Source organism: Hipposideros armiger, unplaced genomic scaffold (genome assembly GCF_001890085.2).
Source record: "Hipposideros armiger isolate ML-2016 unplaced genomic scaffold, ASM189008v1 scaffold_383, whole genome shotgun sequence".
In the NCBI taxonomy this organism is placed as follows: Eukaryota; Metazoa; Chordata; class Mammalia; order Chiroptera; family Hipposideridae; genus Hipposideros; species Hipposideros armiger.
The window spans coordinates 1,479,297-1,503,452 of record NW_017731733.1 but is presented as its reverse complement, the minus strand read 5'-3'; the positions used below and the strand labels follow the sequence as shown (position 1 = coordinate 1,503,452).

The 24,156-nt window shown below is 40.2% G+C and overlaps 1 protein-coding gene across 1 annotated transcript in view; it reads right to left on the bottom strand.

Moving 5' to 3' along the window:
* CUBN (cubilin) overlaps positions 1–24,156 on the bottom strand; it is a 256,725-nt gene that overhangs the window by 125,759 nt on the left and 106,810 nt on the right. The window contains exons 29-31 of the mRNA XM_019662920.1: positions 18,087–18,268; positions 13,909–14,083; positions 12,269–12,438 (exon numbers count right to left, since the gene is read on the bottom strand). Of these exons, the coding sequence (XP_019518465.1) occupies positions 12,269–12,438; positions 13,909–14,083; positions 18,087–18,268 (527 nt within the window). The remainder of the gene's footprint in view (positions 1–12,268; positions 12,439–13,908; positions 14,084–18,086; positions 18,269–24,156) is intronic.

The following is a 24,156-nucleotide window of genomic DNA, read 5'->3' as shown; positions in this document are numbered from 1 at the left end:
TGGGGTATAATGGACGGCACAGGGGGTAGAGTCCACAACACTGGGATTACTTTCTACAATGACAGACGGTTACTAGACTTATTGCGGTTATCATATGATAAGGTATAAAACATAAAATCACTATGTTGTACACCTGAAACTAATATAACATTGTATGTCAAGTATACTTTAATAAAAAAAAATAGCCATGGAAATCATAAACCCAAATTCTCCTAAGTGGCTTCCTCTGGGATAGGGTCAGGGAATGATATCAGTGTGGGCCACGCATGGGACTATACCATCTCTTCAGCGATTTATTTCTTCTGAGGAAAAAAAAACAAACTTCAAGCAAATATGGCAAAATATTAAGATGTGGCAAGTCTGGACAGTGAAATGTTTTTGGTCATTATTTGCTTTACATGCATGCATTATTTAAGCTATATTTAACATATTTCATAATAGAGTTTTCAATGATGAAGAGAATCTATATAAAAGGAATAATGGGAAATGTAGGCTAAAATTCACACATAAATATGCTCTTCATAGCATTATTATAATAAGAAAAAAATCCAGAAGTTATCTAATCATAAGCTAATGGTTAACTAAATTCTGGTCTGTCCATATCATTGGTTATATAGCCAAAGAAACTATTTTTAAGAAGAAAAATATTAAATAATGCTAAATGAAAAAGGTAGGACATGAAATGATATGCAGCATTTCCTTAACTATTTATTTCTATGTGTGTATAAGTGTACACGTGCATGTTTATATGTATGCTTGTACAGAAAATAATTTTAATTACTTGTCTCTGTACTGCAACATTATGAGTGGCATTGATTTCTTATTTCTCGTTTTCTAAAGTTTAAAATTTTAGTATGAGGAGCATGTAAAATTTTTAAATAACATGTATATTTAAAATGTTGGAATGTTTAGCCAGTCAGACATATAAATGATCACATGCAGAGACATGACAATATGCTTGTCATGTAACAGCACTGCAGTAACTAAGCCAGATGGATAGTAATACCACTTAATCTAGCCTTTCGCTGCCTGACAGGGATGCACCAAGTTAAATGAATATGCATCTATTTGAAGAGTTCCAAGATATTTGCCAGTTGGCCAGTATCTGCCACTATACTAGACCTCCCTCCAAGCTCCAGGCTCATATGTCCAATGGCATTCCAGACCTCATGGCTTGTATGGCTCCATAAATCTTCAAACTGAAGTCATCTCCCCTTTCCCCTAATCCTTCCTCCACCTTCATTTCTTGCCTTAGTAAATGCCAGAACCATATACTCAATGGCTCAGCCATTGGAGATCTCTCCCTTATTCCCCCAATCCGGTGGATCCTTGCGTTCTGTCACTTCTCTCTCTGGTGTAGCTCTTGGACCCCTTCCTGACACCACCCCCTCCCGCTTCACCCCCTCCCCAGGGTCTCCTCTTGGTGTCTTGCCTAAGTCACCACAGCAGCCTGAAATTCTCCCTGCTTAAATTTGTGCCCCCTTCAATTCAGTCTCCAAACAATTGCCACTACGCAGTGTGTTCTTCGTAAAACGTGAAATCCGATACCAAAGGAAAGCTGAGTGTCCCAATACTTTTAAAAATTGCGCTAAATAAAGACGAGCCATCACTGATGCTTTGCCTAGGAACAGAAGAGCAAGCGCCTGACGGAGGCAGTGCATGGCGCTTCCGCCCGCAGCCCCCTTGCCTATGATCAAACTGCTGGCTGATTGAGTGACTCGTGATAACTTACTAACCAGTCATCACTTACGGCCCAAAGCGCATGACTCAAGGGGGAAAATGAACAGTAGCTTCCTCAGTAATGTTTCATTTTCCCTTCTAGAAACTGGATTATATTTCCTCAGATTGTTGGAGAACAGGCAGGGGGGATATATTTCTGCTGACGCTTCTATCTTTTTGTTTTACGAACTTTCATTTTACTCAGGAAGAAAACAAATCAACTAAATGAGTGGATTGAAATTATTATAAACTGGGGTAAGAAGGAACTATTTTCCTTCAAAAGCAAGGCGTACAAAGTATTTTAGAATCCCCAAAGTAAGACAATGCTTCCATTTAGCTTCAGAGTTGAGCTTTCCAAGCAAATTATGAACGAATATGAATATGTTTTTATTTTTATTTTCTGAACTATTACTTTTTCCTCTTAATGCACTGTGAACTTTCTGGAAGTTATACACTTATGATTTGATAAAATTCACTGAGATGATATATTGAAGAATGTGTGAAAAAATTATATTTTAAGGTTTAAAAATACTTTAAGATAAGATGAAATGAATGTGTTTATGAACTAATGAGGAAAGTTTGCAATGAACTCAGGGTTATGAATCCAGTTCTGTGTACCTAAGGTTCACAATTTTGAAAAAGGTAAATGAAGGGCTGGCCGAGTGGCGCATTGGTCAAGAGTTGGCTTGGGATGCCAGCTCTGAGCAGCAGAGCACCAGTTCGGATCCCACATGAGGGCCAGTTGACACTGCACTGTCTACAGCTAAGATGGTGAACAACAGCTCTACCTGGAGCTGGGCTGCTGTGAGTCGCTGGCGACGGCGTAGGCTACAGTGGGGCTGCAGTAGGCTGCTGTAAAGCTACCGTGAGTGACTGGCAGCTGGTGTGAGCTGCAAAGAGCCGCTGTGAGCGGCCATCCAGTGGCCAGCCACCAATCTGCCTCACCGGGGAAGAGCGCAATGATAATACCAACATGGGCCAGTGAAGCGATGTCCTCCACAACTAGACTGAAGAACAAAAGGACAGCAACTTGTCTGTTCCCCTTCCCCGATTCCCCAACGCTGTTCCCCTTCCACAATTCCCAATAAAATCTTTAAAAAAAAAAAAGAGGTAAATGAAGATCTTTAATATATATGAGTAGAAATAGAAGCAGGAGTAGTAGGAATAGAAAAATTAAGAGTAGCAGCTAACATTATCTGTACCAGACAATGATAAATACTTTAAATACATTTTTAAGAATTCAGTCCTTCTCACACTTCCACTTTGCAGTGGAAACATGTGACTTGCTAATAATCATACACTGAGTTGTATACAACCAGTATCCATTCGATCCCGTCCATCTGACAGTGATTTTCATTAAACCAACCGAAAAGATAAAATCAAGTGTTATTCATTAAAAATCCTGAGAGACCATGATTCTATGAAGCTAAGTGGGATATACATGGTCTCCTAAAAAGATAACCACAGGAGCTCTAGAAAGAAAATAAAAGTCTCCTGTCATGTATCCAGGCCTGCAATATAGCATCCTTAATGGCATTTTAGAAAGTCTTATTTGGGGCCCCCATGGATGTCAGAGTGGTTGGCACCTGTCACGCATTCCATCCATTGGACATGCTCGGCATTCCCAGCATGGCTGATTTAACAGACTCTGTAACAAAGGGCACAGTGTCCGGGACCAACAACTAAACCTAAAATGCATACCCCTGATTCCTACACTTGGTTCTGTTCCTGGATACAGATATAAATCCACTCCTTGTCCTTTCCTGGTCTAACCACAGCCTAACTGTCTGGTCCCACATGGCCACTTTTTTTCTCACTTCGCTCCTTGCTTAATTTAGCTTTCAAGTGGGTTTTTACTCTTTATTTCATTTTTAACTCCTTGCAAAACATGTCTACTGCTTTGGATTGCCTTAAAGCTTACTAGGGTAAAAAAAAAAAAAACGTGGTGAAGGGTAAGATATTTAGGGTACAGAAGAGATCATTTCCAGCAGGGTGCAAAGTAAATTTTGAGGATGAGAGTCTATGAAATATGTTCATGTATTGCGTCAGGTAACATAGCTGCTGATGGAATTCCCATTTGGGAATGTGAACTGCTCTAAGATAGAGGATATGTTCAGCGATAGGAAGAGGGATCCCTCAGGAAATTATCCAAGCTGTTAAAGTCATAAATGTGAGGACGGAAATGAAAGTATTACTCATGATAGCAGCTTTTCTTAGGGGAGGGGGAGTAGGAAGCATTGGTTTGCACAGTCAGTAATATTTTCCAGCTACGCTCATCCGAAATTAAATCCCAAGTTAAATTCACAGTCACACATCTCATGTCAGGACATGGTCAGTCCCGTTCCTTTCTTCTACATTTTAGCTCTCAGTCTTCAAATTTTACAGGAGGCTGTAAACTCTAATGATTGGCAGTTGTCCCAAGCAGTGACTACAATGTTAACATGAAAAGAAATCCAAGAAGCTCATTATTTTTTTCCCACAAATAAACAAGCATTTAAGGAGATTCTGAGCTGACATGCCAACAAAGCAAAGCCTGTGTTCATGGATTGAGAACTGTGGCTTGGATTCCAGTATTCCTCGCTTTGAGGATGTCAAGTATTGGCACAGCTTTTGGCGACTAATTTGGCACTGGAATGCAAGATGGCTAAGCAAGTTATCAAAAGCAAGTCACACATTAAACATGCGAAAGAGATCATCAGAGTTCATCCTCCATTATTAAGTGGAATCTACATTTTCTGTGGTGAGGAGGGAGGGAGTGGGGGAGGGAGAGAGGCGGGGAGGGAGAAGTAGAGGAGGAGGAGGAAGAAAGGACTGATGTCTGTCTTGGATTTATTTGTAAAACAATAAATATTTAAGGAAGAATTGTTTCCACTGTCTCTTTGAAGCTCTGAGTTCTATTATTCCTGTGTCTGTTTGCACTGTTTTGGAAATGATCAATGTTTTAAAAGGAAACACATCATGGTTAGTGTCTTAAAAAAAAGAAAACAAAATGTGGAAAGTGCATTGTGTGTTTGCCCTGTTCCACCCTGCACTGAGCTGTCAACTAATGTGAATAATAACAGACACTGCAGCTTTAGGAGGGGGTGGGGGCCTCTGGCTTCTTCCTTCATTTCAAATCTTTGCTTTCTTTCTCCTACATCAGAACAGAAAGCTTCAGTAAAGAAAACAGTTACTCATCGTGTGCCCTTCCTTTGTACTCGGCTCACTGGGCCCTTGCGTATGTTTTTTCCCCAAACGAGAGGCTGGATCTGGACTGTGGTCTGCTTGTTTATCAGTTCCTTACTGATTCTCCCAAGGCAGACATTCCATTGTGCTGAGCAAAGAGGATGCAGAAATCAGAGGTCGGAGTCTCTGGGGGCCCGAGGAAGCTAGGCTCTGCTGCTCTCACACTGAGCTACAGCCAGCATTTCCCAGAGATCGATAAGAACCTACAGGGCTACATGAATGTGAGGCTCAGAAGAAAGACTCTAATTAAGCAAGTCAACTGTCTGCCGGAAATCACTTTAAAAACGCAGCCTACCTGAAAGGAGGCATAATGGAGCCATTTTCGTGCTGACTGTACAGAGTCACGCCCAGCCAGTGTGTCCCACTTGCTGCTTTGGCAAGAACTACTCATAATGTGTCATTCAGGAGAGCCAGAGGTTAATTACACTGGCCGCTCAAAAGGGACTGAGCAAACACATTACCAAATGAGCTGAAACCTGAGAGCCAGCCCAGCTTTCTGATTAGCACCCCGGGATGCCATGGCCTTTTCAATAGAAGTCAGAAAATCCAGTTTCTCCCTTTTTTCATTACAGCAACATGTAATTCTAGAATAGGCACTTCTGTGATATTATCTAAGTTCTCATGTGGCTCAAAATAGGGAGATTGTGGATCAATGATTGTGCCACTGAGGAACTCTGTACAGCACATTCCCAATGTGTCATCTGCAATTTCCCAGTGATCATTGCAGGAATAGAGACAAAAAAAAAAAAAATCATTCAGTCAGCCACGCACCTATTAGTAACTCCTGCATCAAACAGATTGATGCTTTTGAAATACAAAGACTGCTGCTGGGGGTTATAGAGGAGATGGAGGCTGTGTATTTACTGTTCTATTTTCAAATTTTCATTCGTTTCTTCCACTTGTGGAATTTTGCCTTTGGTTCCAGGAAAACAAGAGTGGTGGCTTGGGGCTGCCTGTGGGCTTAACCTGCTTCCACTTGAGACCAGTGGGGACTAGGCCAACTACCGGAAGAGCTCTCGCTCCTTCATAGCGAGTAGAGTGTGGAGTTACTGTCCTACCCAATGCCTGGAGGCCTTGTGGCCCAGAGGGGTGACCCAAAGCTCAGTTCTGTGTGAGTCTGACTGTAAACTCCGGAATGAACCCACAGCTGACATCGCCTAATCTTACTGTCCATGTTTTCAATTCCTACCATGTCGTCCTCTTCCCACCCATCAACCCAACTTCATGCTGTTATAGGAGTTTTAGAAAATATGATGGCCGGTCCCATCCAAGCGTAATTTACCTAGGTATTAAATAGTACACTTGAGCTCTATTAGAAATCCCATGGACATGAACATTATCTGGCAGCATCACTGGCAGCTCTTTTTCTCTTTGCTAATGACTCTGTGTAAGCCACAGCACCAATAAATTAACTTGCAGGTCTCCAGGATGAATGATAGGCTTTGTATGAACCGAAACTGCAGAGATATTGTGTAAGATATTGGACTTTAGGGTACGTTTCACATGCAGTGTCTATCTAGCTATAAAGGATAGGTGGCTGGTGCCTCAATGCCTGCCTTCATGAACTCTTGGACAACTAACTAGAACTTGGAGCCAAACTTCCTGCCTCGCCAGGGGCCTGGACACGCCTGCCTGGTTCCAGCTTTTGCCAACCTCCCATCCCCATAATTGAGTCCACCTGGCAACCACAGACAGCCGACCTCTACCCCAATTTACCTGAACAGTCCTTTTTCGCATTGCTTTCTCTTTTTTGTAAAAGTGATTTATAAATAATAAAAAACAAAAATGATTTAGTTTGTATATGATTTATGCAATTTTCAATATAATAAATTTGCAATCAGGAAAGAAATATTTTATGCTGGGGCACGTGTTACAATTTCTCATTCTGAAAATATAAAATTTATAGTCTCTGCTCTAATAACATGGCTTCATCAATTATTCTGTTTATCTCTTACATTCGGTTGCTCTTTATCCACCAGCACCCTGCCCTCTCAGCATGCGCAAGCTCCTCCATCATTAAAAAAATAACTTTGCATTGATCACTTCTGACCCATAGGTTATGACCTTTTATTCCTCTCTACCATTCACTTCCATAATTCTGGCAAAAAGCTGAGATGCCCCTGCACCTCTTAACCCATTGTGAAGTGGAGTCTCCACTGCTTCCCATGCCAATCCTGTTCCTTACAAGGTCCTCAAGGAGCAAATCCAGTGGCTTTGCTCCAATCCATGCTGCCACTCCCTTTCGGTTCTCCACCTATCTCTGAGTATCCTTCCTAGGTCTCCTTTTCCTCTGTCCCTCCGTCTGCCCTTTAAGTAGGGGCATTTCTCAAAAAATTTACTTGGCCCCTTTCTCTTTACACAATACTCCTATAAGAGACCACACCTACTTCTGTGACATTAGCAACCATCCAAGTACACAGAAATTATCATCAAATGGTATGTCTAGCTCAAACCCCACCTGGAACACTGAACTCATGCGTTGAACTCTGGAAGGGACATAATGTAGACCTTTAAACTTAAGTTTTCACACTCAATAGTCTGCTTAGTTAATGGCATCATGACTCACCCATTCCTCAAGAGAACAATCTTAACTTCTCCATCTCTATCACCCAGCCCACCCTCCAGCATGCAATCAGCCTCTTTTAAGTTTTGCTGACTACACCACCCTAAGAGTTTTCCAATGGACTTTCTCTCCATCCCCAAGGCCACTGCCCAAGGTTTTTCTACTGCTTCCCAAACAGCCTTTCTACCATCTTTCTCTTTCTCTGCCAACCGTGTTATAACAACTGCCTGTTATCACTGTAAAATATGGTTTTGAATATATGACTCCTCTGTCTTACAGAAAAATTTCATCAACCTCATACTATCTTCAGGATAATTTCAAATGCTTCACAGAATATAAAAGAGTTTGTGCAAGCTGGATGTCTTCTATGAACCCTTGGTCTCCACATGTTCTCCAACACATAGCACACTCCAGCCATAACACCCTCTTTTCCTATTCCCAAATGTCAGTGCATGCTCACACCTCAGTGCACAATTTCCCCCATTCCTTCCCTAAAGCCTGCTCTCCTGGCCTCACCACCACCTGTCTCCTAGTGAAATCCTGCCACTTAAATATCATCTTCAGTGTGAAACCTTTCCGGGCTTCCAGACCCAAATGAATCACCCCCGTTTTCTCATGATTACTATTACAGTTTATTGAGTCCTGAGTCCACTGAAGGCTAGGCTCCATGCTATGAGAAAGATTCATAAGTAGGCTCTTTTACCGAAGACCTTAAGGCCCAGGATCACAGGTGGAAAGCACGGGCCCTAAGGCGGCAGCCCTTCCTGGTTTCACACCACCTTCCTCTTCCAGTGCTCCTTGAACACGCCTCTGAAGGCACTCACCATCAGCATCATTATAATTTGGGCGAGCACGAATTGAGGACTTTGTATGGGACAGGCACGTCACGTACGTCATCTCAACTATCCCAACAACCTATAGGACACAAGTTCTCTTACTACCCCCATTTCACAGTTAAGGAAGCTGAAGCTGAAAGATTAACTTGCTCCCAGGCAAAACAGCTAGAAAATGGCAGAATCCAGAGACTCAGCTCTACCGGAGCTGAGCCTAACCATGGCATGGTGGTGTCTCACTTTTCATATCAATGTGTTGCTCAAGCGCTTAGTGACATCTGCTTCTGAATGAATACACCACCTGCCCACTGGTGGCAACGCTCCAGCTGCTTCACACGGGAGTCCCCGAGTCCGCCAACTTGTTTATACTATTACATTTTGGATGTGACCTTATCTGCCAGATGGGACTAGTCCCAGCACCTGTCTTTGGGTTGATTTTCCTATCCCCATGCCTATGACCAGATCGTATTTGAGGTTTCACTTCCTCCTATCTGTGCTCTCTCGCTACAGTTTAAGGCAAGCCCAGCTGCATGCTGAGATACGGCAGTACTTCATAGAATACCCAGCTGTGCATTTATATCTCAGATAGGTGGACAATCCTACTCATGACCACAGGAGGGAACTAATGCAGCCACACTGGGTGTGCCTTTGTATTGCTCACACACCTCTTTGTATGCTGAATTCTATGGGGTATAGACTTTAACAAAGAGAAGAAACTGTACCTGGCACCACATAGGAGGAGGGAGCCAGCAATAAAGAAATGCCCACCACAGGCAACACATGATGATGATAATTTGTCTCTGGCCCATTCAAATGTCTCCTGAAGGCCCCTCTTCTGCTTCAATGCTTTATTTCATCTTCATTTTAAAAATCTCTTTTAGGAGACTACAGAGTTCCTGGTTGGTGGTTATTTTTTTTTCTTCAAACTGAAAATATCATCCCACTGTCATTTTTGCTTCCAATTATCACTATTGAAAAGTTAACATTCAGTTGGCCACTTCCTAAAATGTAATCTGTTCTCCTACCCACCCACTCCGCTGGCTGATTATCACATTTTTTTTTCTTTATCTTTAGCTTTTTTAAGATAAGTATGTCTTTCTATTTATCCTACTTGGCTGTTTGGGTTCTTTGGGATTCTTGTTTTTATAAACTGATGTCTTTCATCAGTTTTCAGAAAGTTTTAGTCAGTAGGTCCTCAACTATTGCTTCTGTTTCATTTAGCTCTCTTTTCCCTGTCGGATTACCATTAAATGTATAGCTTTTTATCTTTTATATCTGTTCTCTATGTGTCTTAACCTCTCTTTTGTATTTTTTATCTTTTTGCTAATCCAGGCTTTTCCCCAGATAGATTCTTCTGACTTATCTTCCAGTTCACACTTTCTCTCTGCATGTCTGTCCAGTTTGTCTCATAAGCAAAAAATAATAATAAAATAAAAATAAATAAAAAAAAACTTTCCACTGAGAATTTAATTTCAGCTATATATTTATCCAGTTCTAAAATTTTCAGTTAGTTCTTTTTCATCTTTGACATCACTTTGTTTTTAAAGATTTTATTGGGGAATTTGGGAGAACAGCATTGAAAATCATGGAAAGGGAACAGACAAGTTGCTGTCCTTTTGTTCTTCAGTCTAGTTGTGGAGGACGTCGCTTCACTGGCCCATGTTGGTATTGTGATCATTGCGCTCTTCCTGGGTGAGGTGGCTCTTGTCAGCTCACGCCAGCTGCCAGCCACTCATGGTAGCTCATGGCAGCCCACTGCAGCCTACGCCGTCACCAGCGACTCATGGCAGCCCAGCTCCAGGTCGAGCTGTTGTTCACCATCTTAGCTGTAGAGGGCAGTGTCACTGGCCCTCATATGGGATCTGAATCAGGGCCCTGCTGCTCAGAGCTGGCGTCCCAAGCCAGCTCTTAACCAACACACTGCTTGGCAGGCCCTGATATCAATTTTCATAGTTTGCAGTCCTTGCTGAAAGGTTTAAGTTTTTATTTACTTTTCCCTCCATAAGCTTAGTAACCATAGTTGATTACCAAGCTATGCCTGGTAATTTTAGCATCTGCCCTATTAGTAAGTTTGTTTCCATTGTCTGTTATTAATGTTGTATCTCACTTATTCTATATTGTCTCCTACTGTACATGAATATCTTTGATAAGGCCCTTGCTATTGCATATGAAAATTTATTGGTAATAATAAGGTGTAAGGTGACTTTATATCCCTTAGAAGAAGATTTGAAATTGCTTTTGCTGGATGGCCAAAGCCTGAGTGCATTAGCACTACAGGGTTGCTCTCATTATTCCAGGGCTTCAGATCTGGGGGTGACCCACGCGGGGATGCGGTCTCTGTGAAGGCTGTTTTACTCTTATTTTACTTAGGATTCAAGATAGTTGACAGGACCGCCATTCTACTTGGGACTTGGACTCAAACTTTGCTCCTTTTTGCCCGAGGGGGCTCTCAGAAGTGCTGCTAACTAATGGTCTGGATCAGCAAATGCCCTGTGGGCAAAAACAGTCCTAAATACTAGGCTCAAATCTTGCCAATATTAACTCAGAAATTTCACAGTATCCTGTGAGATTGGTGTTGTACTTAGGCAGATTTTTAAAATATCATCCCAATTTTTAAATTGGCTTTGTCAGCAGAGTTGGTCTGAGTTACCATTACGGAAGGCAGATATCCTACACCTTAAGTTTGTATAATGCTTTGCTAATTTAGACTCCAAAGACTCATTTAGAAGATGAATACATAGTCATAATTCAACTGAACTTTTTAGCACATTAATGATTTAATCTTGTAAAATAATACTTGAAATTATACCATTACGACTGGGCTACTTCGAAAAACATGAAACAACGTTTGAGTTTTCTTAAGTTAAATTTGAAAGCTAGCCAGTTGGGATTTGTGTTTGAATGAAGTGTTTCATATTTGGTTTATATCTGAATGAAATGTTTCAAAATACTAATGAAAGATGGAAGACCTTTTGTTAAAAAAAATCAGATAACCAAAGAAATCAAATTCAAACCAAAAAGAAAATCCCAAAATACAACCACATTCACTTTTACATTAAGCATATAGCTTTAGTTACAGGTGAGGATGTATTCAAGTTGTGAGTAACAGAAACTTTTTTGTCATCTAACCATCTAATAGCCATATCCCTTCTTCTTCACCCCCATATCCCCATATATTCTGTCCTATCAGACACTAATTTGTTCAAATAGCATATTGAGATATCCTGATCTCAAGAAATGTAGAACTCTGTGAGACCCACCAAAGGCATAATAATAATTGATTTAAAGTAGTTATGATAAATCCATTCCACTATACTTTCCTAATCTCTCTTGCAGCCAATTCTAGCCAATGATATGTAAGCAGGCTTCTGTGATTAAAATATGTATATACAAAATAGAAACAACTAACACTATTCCTCTTCCTTTACCCAGATTTGAACTCATACAGTGTGTTCAGAGCTCTGCAGCCATTTTTTGACCATGAGGTAACAAATACAAAGTGAAATGTCAACACACTAAGAATGATAGAGCAGAAATTGAGTTGCTAAACAAACCCTGAGATTATCTACCTCCTGATTTGCATTTAGGTAAAAAAAAAAAAAAAAAAAAAAAAAATCATTCAGTCAGCCACGCACCTATTAGTAACTCCTGCATCAAACAGATTGATGCTTTTGAAATACAAAGNAAGAATGATAGAGCAGAAATTGAGTTGCTAAACAAACCCTGAGATTATCTACCTCCTGATTTGCATTTAGGTAAAAAAAAAAAAAAAAAGAAAAGTCTTTATATTTTAAGTTGCCAATAGTTGGGTTTCCTGTGATTTGATGTTGAAAACATCCATAACTAACATAGTTACTAAATAAGCTCATATAGCAATGTTTTGACCCAGTTTTGACTCTGAACAATACTTGAAATTTGTGTTACTTACCACAATACAAGAGTCCTGAGCTTCAAGGTCAAAGTCAGTGAAGTTCAAGAGAACACGGTGATGTCTTTCGACTTGAATGACCCAGGAACAATCAGTGTTACTCCGATAAGGACTCGGGTAATTCGGGGAATGAATCTCTCCACTGGGAGCCTGGAAAATCCCACCACAACCTGTAGATGGGGAACCAATTCAATAATGAGAAGAATCCCTGATGTATAACACTTGACCCCATAACCTGGTAGCACAGGACAAGACGCTACTTTGTTTGACCACCAGCTTTACGTAGTGTAAACATTTTAAAGACATGAATATTCACAATAATTCATTCATCCCAACAAAACAAAGAAGGACAGCTAAGAAAACACTTCAAATACTTTAAATACTGATGCCAGAAGTTATTTTTAAAATATTGGGGAGATAAAGAAATAAAATAAAAAATTTTAAAATAAAAACACTGAAAAATAAGTGCAAATGAAATCATGTTTTCACAAAGCCATAAAATGCCTCTTCATGGTTCTCGAAAAATATAGCATACTGTAAGAATAACACATCTCCTTCCAATAATTTTGATAATTCAGTAGCATATGCTTTTATAAATAGTTTAATATCTGCCTTTTTAATTTTAATATGCTGGACCTGGTAAGGTTATTCAGTTTATTTTTTCTATCCTTATGATGTTATCAAATGCCTCTCAATGTCTACCTCTATGACCCATCATTTCTTGGATTGATGTTGATATAAACCAATAATGGAAAAATTCAGCATTGATTTCTAGTAACTGATAATCATTTGGGGTAATCTAAATAAGACACACTTATAATTCTCATTGAATTCATACATCATTGACTTTAGGAAAGATGTAATATACTTACTTCAGTCCCTTAGACTGGCAGAAGTAGGGCTAAAGGGCCAGCTTGGGTTATACGTCTGCTTAGGCATTTTCTAGAAGTCACTAACTTCTCTAAGCTTTGATTTCCTTGTTAGTATGATGAGTGCATGAAATGAACTTCCCTCACAGGGTGGATGTGAGGACGAAATAAGGTAGTTCTTATAGAACAGTTAGCAAGGTTCCTGGCACATAGTATGTATTTGATAAATGCAGCTATCATAAGTAGTTGTACAGAGTAACATCTGCTAAAATATTTTGTGCATTAATTTTTATTAAACAGTCTGCAAGTAATTTATTTAGACTGCCTAAGTTCTTGGGCAGAAAGTCACTATATAACACATAGTAGCAATTCCTTGGAATTCACAAACTTAACATTTACAGCTTTGGCATTTGCCAAGGACCCAAAGGTCTACACTGTGGCATGAAGTCATTTACCACTTTGCTGATGCCCAGCAGTTCGAGGCTTGCGAACAGGCACACGTCCTTGGAGAGGAGGGAAGACTAACCCATGGCTCCGCTTCTGCTCTTACCATGGATTTGCATACGTTCCTTGCTTTCACACACATGGTAACGCTTCAGAAGTTAAACTCTATCACATGCTTTAGGGAACAGCACATGCCAAAGCGGTATTTGCCATTTGGGAAGTCACAGAGCTGTCAAGGTGCAGCTTTCATACCTCTTGCCAATCATTTCACGGAAGTTAATGAGGGCTTGGCTTCAGTGCTTTGAGATTCCTCGTGGGTTCACTCACCTCCGGGGACCGCTTGCCATGAGATATTGAAGCCTCTCCCATTTATGAGGCTGTCGGTCTGAAATCGGATTGCTAGCTCATTCCCAGTGCTGGAGACCTGCATGGGATTCTCAGATGATCTCTGGACACATAACTGGGCTATTCTGGGAGAGTGGAAGTCGGGGCCTCCATAGATCTGAGATGGGACATAGAAAAATGGACTTACATTAAGAGATATATTTAAGCAATTACAGCCCCTCCCCAGACTCAATTTTACCACTAGCTCTTGGACTTTATTATCCTTAGAGACTGAAATCTCAGCCTCCCTGGGTGGGGATGAACTATAAACTTAAGCTGGATTTGCAAAGGCACTCCCTCTGCCCTGGAACACACAAGTTCAACCATCCACGAAATACTTGCTTGTTCCATCAGCCAGAATTGTAGAGCTGAACTGAATAGATTATTCCAGAATCTTCTGTATATCCCCTCTCCTTCTTTTTCATCTCTTCATGGGGTTTCCTGATTTCTTTGGCAGAGGCATTGCAGAGAATGCAGCATCGAGTCTGAGTTTCTAACTCTTCTAAGCACATAGGAATAGGTTTAGCATAAAGCCATTTTGTTTGTGAAGATCAAGTTCGTTGAAGGCTACTGACCTTCCGGTAATAGTTTCAGGATTTTCCACTTTGCAATCTGAATATTTTATATGATGAGGCACTTAATATTTTTGCTTCTTCAGAGGGAGTGAAAATATAACCTCTGTCAATGTGTTCTGTGGTATCCTCAAGAAGGGACTCCTGCAGACCCTTCCGTTCCTCTCCCAGCATGACCACGTGCAGGAACATGACCGGGGGCATCGGACTTCCGCTGAGGGATTGCCCTGCACTCTGCCCCAGTGATTCCCTCCAGATCCTTCTAGCTTGTCCTCAGATCTCCTAGGCTCCTCCCATTCGCAAATGTCTATCTGACTGGGATCCAATACCCTAGGGACACACACATTCCTCTCAACAAGGGCCCTCTTGGTCTCACATCCAGCCTCTCCCAGGCAAGTCTAGCCCAGCCAGGCTGGGCCTCCAGGACACTTCACACACAGGTTTCTTAATCACCAGTGGGCTCGGCTTATCCAGCGGATGTGCTGGAGGGTTGAGGGTGGGAAATGTTGGGAAAATAAGGATCAAACAGAAGATACTGACCCCCTGGCTTCAGGTCTTGCCAGACTTAAATCTGTAGAAGAGAGACCATTTGGGGCAGCAGTTCTCAGGCATATTGGGATCTGGGTCCTTCCCCATCCCCCACACGCACATGCTGATAATTCTATACTTGGGGTCAGAAGCAGGAAAGCAGCCCTCAGGGGGATTTGTGCATAGTGCCCTCCTACCTCTCCCATCTGTGCCGCTTTCTCAACTCAGGTTACTTTCCCCCCATTCCTCAGACCCCCCTGACCCTTGCCCACCCTCGGGGCAGCTGCTGACTGATAGGGGAAACACTCAAGTGTTCTCTGGGGAGAGTGAATGAGAACAAGCAGCTTACTTTTGGGGAGGAGTATGTGATTCGAATCTATAATGATTTCTTTGTCTGATTAATTTCCCCAGCCATGCAGGAAAGGCCAAAATGAATGAAGCTGCTGTTCCACAGAGGGCTGAGCGCAAGGCCTGTAATTGCAAAGGAATGAAGCGAACTGAAGGGCTCCCTGCTTATTTTCATTAGGAGGAGCTCTGTTTGTGTGGCCCCCTAAGTCCCATCCAAAGCGGGACTCTAGCAAGAGCCCTGTGTGGCCCTTCACACGTACACATATGCAAATGCAAGAAAACAAGACCGCTTCTTGTTTACAGTCCTTTCCCATTTTGTAGGTTTCCCTACCCCCTGGCTCCATGTGGTCCTAATCATCCAAGCCCAGAAAGCAGCCCGTATTTGGAGAGAACATCGGGCATGAGGGTTTAGTTCTAACAAAGAAAACTTGCACGTCAGCAAAATAGTCTTTGTTTTCCTTGCTCACAGGTCCCCTTGAGATCACAAGCATAATGGGTGTGAGTCGGCTGGGCCTAGAAGCCTCCAGAATAAACACTGCCACTTCTGCTTCCCCTCTTACTGGGCCAGGACTGGCAGAAAGACCATCGCCAAGAGATCAGAGGGAGGTAACTGACCACACCAAGTGATTGTCTCCGTTTATTGCACCGAGGAGTGGATTTCCTTTTCTGTTTTATGCCGGTGCAGGCTCTTTTTTCTGAGACTGAAGGAAAATCAGCCAGTGTTTCCAGGACCAACACAATAGCATGGCCCTTTTGGCTCTCCACAAATAAAACCAACAGTGAGCGCATGACTCAACACAAGGGGAAAAAGATGGAAAGAATTTCAGGGTGTGGCTCATTCGACTACAGCATGTGACTCAACTGTGGGGGAAAGAGAATCCGTCTGATGATCAGAGATTAAAAAATGTGTTTTTCGCAGATTCTTAGGATATAAAACATTTCAAAGCCTATGATTTTAATCTGTTTTGAACATTTCTTTCTGCTCTGTTGGCTCCATTTATTGCTACAATCAAGTCAGCATTCCAGGGTTATGAATAACCCAACGGCTGTTGCTTTAATGCAGCTGGCTACTTTTGGGACAGGGATTTTTGAGAGAGAAAAATATTGGCTCCTGCTTAAATTTGGTGAAATCCAGGTAAGCCCAATACCTGGTGACACTGAGGTCCTATTTGGCTGTGCTGAGCAGAACAGGAAAGGATAATATGCATGGCGAGAACAGATAGGTCAAGAAAGTCAGTGATGTTTCCAGGCCATACACTCATCAGAGGTAACAGGTTTTGAAACCTCTTGCTAATATGGTATCAGCATCTATGGCATGAAGGACGGGAAAAAATCCTTTTATCATCATTAGCGCAAATTTATTACAGCACTTTCCACCTGACTGGGGCAATTGCAGAGAGGTCAACTAAGGATTTGGAATAAAAAGTAAGGGGGTTACTCACTTCAGCCTTAAGAAAAAAGCTCTCCCAAAATATTGAAGGGCCTCAAAATATTCCTCCAAACCCTGATTTTGATGGAACATGGGAGTCCACCTTATCCTAATAAAAATGAGCCCCAAGCCGACTCCAGCCTCTTGTCACAGCCCTTTCTGTGAAGCCACAGGACCCTGCTTGAGTACTGGTGCCTGGAGCCCCTGTTTTGTCCTTCTGTCTGTCCCCAAGGCTGCTTGCAGGGAACAGCCCCAGGCCTTGCTTTCTCAAGTAATGGGTGCGACACAACCCAAAGCACAATGAACCCATTTACATTTGCCAAGTGGGCACAATCACATGGCCTTTGGAATATGAACATTTCACATGACTGTGGAAAAGTCATTGGCCAGCCCTTTGTAAGTGTCAAAGGCTTTTAAGCAACTGTGAAACATCCTTGCTAGCAAGAGGGACCGTTTGAACATTCCACATTGGAGTGTTATCTCTGCTTCATATTGTGAGTGTGAATTTCGGTTGCCACCGAAAAAGGCTATCTTAATTACCTGAGATCAACCCTTTGCAGTAGTGTTGTAATAGTCTTCTCTTCAAATCCCCACACTAAGAGACCGTTCTGGTAAAAGTCTTCTGCAGCAGATGTGCTTTGTGCCTGGCACCATGTGGATCCCTCGGGTTGCAGCTGCAGCTTGGTGGGCAATTCCTCTGCTTACTGCCACATCCCGCCCCAGCGTCCAGCTCTTGTCTACACTCTGCCTCCCCACTGCCTTGCCCAAGGGAGCTTCCTCGGACTGGAAGTGTGTGCAGTTAGCAATCCCCAGCACAATCCTCCATCAGTAGGGACCGGAGCTAGGGGACCAATGCCTCAGCCCAGAGTCCTGAGAGGGATGACCCTGGGGCACAGTCCTCACAGCCCCACAGAGGGTCCCAGCAGGATTAAGCCCAAGTTGCCCACAGGGGCTCTGCTCATTGGCTACTCCTCCTGCACCCTCTCTCACACCTGCTTCCCGCATCACCTCCTGGTTAAACGGCCTCCCACCAAGTCCTTCAGGCACTGCTTGAAGAGAAACCCAAACTGAGACATCAGTCCATTTGTCTGCAAATGTCATCCATGAAGGGCTGAAACTAATCAAAATGTCTAAGAAGAGAATGCTGCTCTGAACATGGGAAACGACTGAGGGATTTTTGCAGAGTGATTTGCATGTTCTACCCCAAATTTTGGAATGTGCTGACAAGCAATCTAAATTCTTACCTCCAGGACGTCAAACTTGCAGCTTTCGTGATACTCCACTTCAAAGTCATGGATGGTGAGCTGAATGCTACTCCCGGGGGCTGTGCGAATGTACCAGATACACTCTTTGTTGGGGGGATACTGGTTAGGGTACCCAGGGCTGCTGAAGGAGCCAGTGGCCCCAGATAACTCCGCACCACAGCCTGTTAAAATAGCAAAGCTCAGTCAGTCCAAAGTGGATTCTAAAATCCCACTAACGAAAGATAATTGAAAACGCACATGCCTAATTTAGGAGAAAAACCATAAAGTTATAATGAAGTTATAATTAAGCAGTTATAAAACAATGAGGAAAAAAATCATGGCTATCACTTATTAAATATATTCTTTTTAAAGAAAAACATTGATTATATCGATTATATCATTTGGTGCAATAATTCTCAGTCCTTATTCTTACTGCATCAATCCTTTAGTAATGTTTTCAAAATATTTTAGATTTTCCTCATTATTTAGGTAAGAATTTCATAGCAAGAGGTACATTTAACTATGTGAGCAGTGTTAGACAGTGAGCACCATGTCTATCCGTCTTCAGTTTCCTTGTATTTAATACATTATTTCTAAGTCCTTTCAGACCTAAGACCTAGAATTGTAAGTGCAAAAAATTCCCACCTTTGTACAACAGACTGTAGGAAATAAAAATGTGTATGATATGTCCACACAAAAACCTGCACACGGATGTTTATAGCAGTTTTATTCAGAATTGCCAGAACTTGGAAGCAACCAAGATGTAGGTGAATGGATACATAAACTGGGGTTCATTCAAACGATGGAATATTATTCAACACTGAAAACAAATGAGCTATCAAGCTACAGAAGACATGGAGGAAATGTATATGCACATTAACAAGGGAAAGAAACCAGTCTGAAAAGGCTACATACTGTAGGATTCCAACTCGATGGCGTCCCATAAAAGACACAACTATAGAGACAGTGGTTGTCAGGGGATTGAGGGAGAGAGGGGCGAACAGGCAGAGCATAGAAGATTTTTATGGCAGAGTGAAAATACTCTCTGTGGTACTATAATGGTGAATGCATGTCATTATAAATTTGTCGAAACCCATAGAATGTACAACACCAAGAGTGAACCCTGCTGTAAACTACGGAGTCTGGGTGATAATGACGTGTCAATGTAAGTTCACCCATTGTAACAAATGTCCCAGTCTGGTGGGGGATCAGGGTAATGGGGGAGGTTATGCCTATGTGGGGACCGGAGTATATGGCAATTCTTCTTTCCATTCAATTTTACTGTGAACCTAAAACTCTACTGAAAAATAAAGTCTATTAAAAATAAAAATAAAAAAGGAAATGATGTAGGTCCTGACCCAGGGAACTTACATGGGAACACCAAATAAGCAAACAAACAGAAACCAGATATATAAAACACAAGCACAGAAAAATACCACAGCATATGTTTTGTGAATGTTTGTATATCATGCCCTAGAAAGTGATTAAGGTAAATCATTACCACAAATGAGAAAATGCTGCAACATGTGGCACATTTCAAAAAACTGTTACCACTAACTGAGTGCTTAGATATGTCTTACAAGTATTTCCTATTTGAATACTGAGAATAGCCATGTGACACAGGTACTGTGATTATCTATATTTCTCAAATGAGCAAATCAATGTAAACAGAGATGAAGCAACTTGCCCACAGTTACCTGGCGTGTAAGGGGTGGAGTCAGGACATTAGTGCAGGAGATCTGGTCATGACAGAGGACTTAATTCCTGCATGCTACAGATTCACAGTCTGTAGGGATTCAGAGATTTCAGAATGCAGAGGGAGAGACACTTTATGGAAGAAGGAAAATTTAAGGAAGGCTCAAATGTTAAAGATGAAATTAGAAAAAAAAAGAGAGGAATTATCTTGTTTTCCAATAGCAATTTTTGATGATTAAATATAGATATAGATATATATAGATACACTGTTTGCTCTGTTAACATATCTGGGCCTTCTTTTCTATTTTTCTCAGAATATTCTTTTTGGTTGGTAAATTCTTCCAAGCACCTTCTCTTATTCTGCATCAAAAACATGTTTTTCATGTTTAAAATAATAGTGTCTCCTGACTCCATTATGAATATATGTACATTTTCACATGAATTCAATTAAACTGTTGTAACTTAAAGTGGAAGATACGAAAGCTGAGGTTATGTCTACTATCCACCTTATGCAAATTTGTCCTGTATGATGAGTTAGAAAAAAGTTTTTAAAAAGTTCAAAAAAAAATTCTCTATATAGAATCTCCACTTAACTAAAAAGAGCTGAGGAGAACTCTAAGAAGAATCTTGATGCGGTAAAGAAATCTGATTCCAGCTCAATATGCTACCATCTTCTTACGTTGCCAGCTTCCTGCTTCCATTTGAAAACCTCTGTGTTTTCAGACTTTAAATTTGTTGCACAGGTCAGTATCTTTCCAATGACCTATAAAGTTCCTACTTTTATTTCTGGCTAAAGCCCTGTGGAAAAGCTGTTTAAAATCAGGCGTACGGACATTGTTTATAGACTGTGGTGAATGTTAAAAAAACATAAGTGCCATGAAAAATTAGAAAATATTTTTCTTACCACAACAACACATGGAAAATATTCCCGAAGCCAAAATCAGCACGGATTGTACATATATCCTCAGTACCACTGCGCAACTCTGGGGGGCACCAGTCACAGAGGATTCCATCAAATGGCACTCTCTAAGGTTGTGCAATGCAGTGGCCCATAAAAATTATCCTAACATGTAGCACCTTTTACTAAAATACATTGTAGATAAGCAAAGCCATTCTGTTACCCCAATTCTTTTAACCTACATCTCTTCAGCTCCTATGGTTCTTGATATCAGATGTATCAAATTAAAAAATCCAACAAAAAAAAATCCTTGGAGAAAAATACTCTGTGGCCAAATAATAAAAGAGAACAAAGAAATGGAAGCTTGGATCTCTCGTCTCAGCATTTTTATTTAGCTTCAGCTCACCAGACAATCTAATTCAATTACTTTTTTACCATAGTTGATTCATCTAGAAATCTGCACAACATTTTTCCATTGTCTTTTCCAATTGTTTTAGGTTTCCTTGTAAATTCCTTTGCAAATAACAGGATGCTAATACCCTTTAACTAACTAGTCACTGTAAAACTGGAATGATAATATCAGATTCTTGGCATTCAGTGATGCTTTGAAAAATTACAGTACTTATTTTATTTACCCACTTACAGCTCTTAACACCCACATGAACTTTACCTAAGATTTTAAACAAATATAAACATATGTTCATTTTAAACAAATGAAAACATAGCAAAATTTTACTTTTCGGTATGTCATGTTCTCTTCTTATCAACAGCCCTATGTATTTCTTCTAAGGAGAAATTCCAATATTATCAAAAGTGATACCCTATTGGTGAAAAACACTGTGTGGCTGTGAGGAGAGAAAAACTGTTGGAGCTTGAAAATTCTCTGAAACTTTCTTTTCCTCCTTCATGCTCTCACAGCCTCTGAGGTTTAACATATCAGAAGGTAGCTAACAACTTTGATTTAAAATTCACGTCAAGTGAGAATAGTATAAATTAATGTAGTAATATGTTATGGTAAAAACCTATAAAGTACAGGAAAATAAAGCTAATTCTGATAATTATGGTAGAAATTTAACTCCATCTTTGTATTTCTAAATTTTGAAAGAGATAAAAATTAATTTCCAATTCCCATTCATTCATTTAGTCAACAAATACTTGTTGAGCATATGCCATATATAGTACAAGCCATGTTGTAGAACCCAGGTGTATTTAATATCTATTTTTTTAAAATTTGTTTTTTGACATAAAAGGTGCTATTATCTCACGCCTTCCTGCAAGTCATTAAACTCTCTGTGCTTTCCTTCAGTTTGCAAAGAGTAATGTCAATAAGTTTTGATTTGAAAAAAACTCAGTGAATTGTTTTATCCTTTACATGTTAATTGGTTGTAACAAAGAAGAACAAATAAATCATCGCATTGCATAACTAAAAGATATTTTTAAATTTGTTAGTTTGGGTAGCACAAAGTTAGCATGATTGTCTTTTGGCACAAATTTCTGGTCCACAGATGAGAGATTTCGATCAGCATTGAACCAGTTATCCCTCACTCTCTTAGGTAACATCACTTTTTCCTAGACTTTGGGATAATTTGACAAATGTGTACTTGGTATCAGGCAAAAGAAAATATGTCAAAATATATATTTGAAAAACTGAAAACAAAAATGATGTCTATTTTTCCTATGCTGTGTTTTAGTGACAAGGGAAAACAAATTCACAACAAAATTAGCAAAATTTCTATTACCAAAAAAAATTAATTATGTAATCAATTATTAGATACTTTGTTTCATAAATTCAAGTTATTATTAGGCTAACAGTAAAACATTAGAACATGAATTTGGAATTGTATAATTATGAATAAAAATTTTAAAAATTATAAATTCACACCGAGTTCACTTTTAAATGAAAGCAAACAAATATAATTCATAATAAATAGAATTTTTTTAAAAATGTGAGTCTTTTGAATTGTATGTATGCATTGTTTTCCAATTAATTAGCTGTAGAAAAGGGCATCAGTTACAATATAGGTAAGTGATTTAGAATCTATATCAACACATACTATACCAGGGGACGACAAACTTTTGAGACAGAAGAGCCAATCCTGTCCCTCACAACAATTTAAAAATTATTTGAGAGACATAAACAAATGAAATCACCATTATGTGAATAATATCCTTTAAAAATGTTATAAATGAAACTATGATAGTTTTATTTTCATTTTCAATTTTACTTCAGAGCCTCATGTACGTACCCAAAGAGCCGCATGCGGCTTGTGAGCCACAGTTTGCCAACCCCTGTACAGTCAAAAGAAACACCAAGATAATCCAAGATTCCTATTGTTTGTAATTCTGAAGAAGAGAAATGTGTTCTACATGCTAAAATGAATCAAAAGCTAAACAATTTAATTCTGCCTCATCAACAATTTTGGGCAGCAAAGCTGTTCATTTATTTGATTTACTATTTCTGCATCCCCTGTGATAGAGACAAGGTTAGTTTTTGTTTATTTTTAATAAAGATTATAGAATTCAAAAAACTTTTTTGGTAAGCTGGTTTACCTGTGTAGCCGTTATCAGTGTTGATGATGTCTAATACTAAAACCTTTCTACAAAAACAAGTTCCTCATTTTACTTTCCTATTAAATCTAAATTCATTTTGGGCCAGGAAGGGGAGAAAATGTTGTGTCCACTGCAGTATTTCCCTTTGTGTGGGGTTTAGGAATTGACAATCTCTTGTCAAAGTATAGTTTCTCCTGAAGGAGTCACAGAAGAAAACCTGTTCATAAATCCATCTGCCCATTTTGGAAATGGAAGCAACAAGGCCCCTGGGAAATCTCAGGTGTCTACATTTCATTTAGAGTAAAAATAATGGTACAGACATGTCAGCAAAGATGAAAACAAATGAAACTACTGAGAAAACACACCGTTTAACAGGCTGTTCGATAATTTTAAAATAGTCACGTCATTATCAGTCACGTCTGTGATATCAGGTGACCAGGGAGCCAGAGGGGTAGGAAAGAAAGATGGAAGACAGACAAGGCTGGAGATGAAAGAGGTTATATCAATCGACAGCTATCAGGAAATAAAGTAGGAGGTGATGTTTAGACTTCCAATATCGTCATCATCATCATGCTAGCTGTCTGGCTGAATGAATAATAAAATATAGAAGAAATAGAGACATTTTTCTATTACTAGGCTCCAGTAATGTAAGACAGAGGACAATGACTTAGGAAAGAATTTCAGGGGTCTACATAAAGATAATGATTACATGATAAAAACAGTAACTAAGGAGTGGGCAATGAGTGATGATAGAGTTCCGACAGACACAGATTCAGAAGAAATAGAGTTAGAGATAGTGGCTCTTTGCACCCAATTGGAAAGAGGAGATTTTCATGGAGGAGATAACATGATTTCAGAGTTGCAGAATTTGCATGTTAGGATGCAAAACTTTTGGAAATACACTAACATATCGAGTAAAGCATAGGC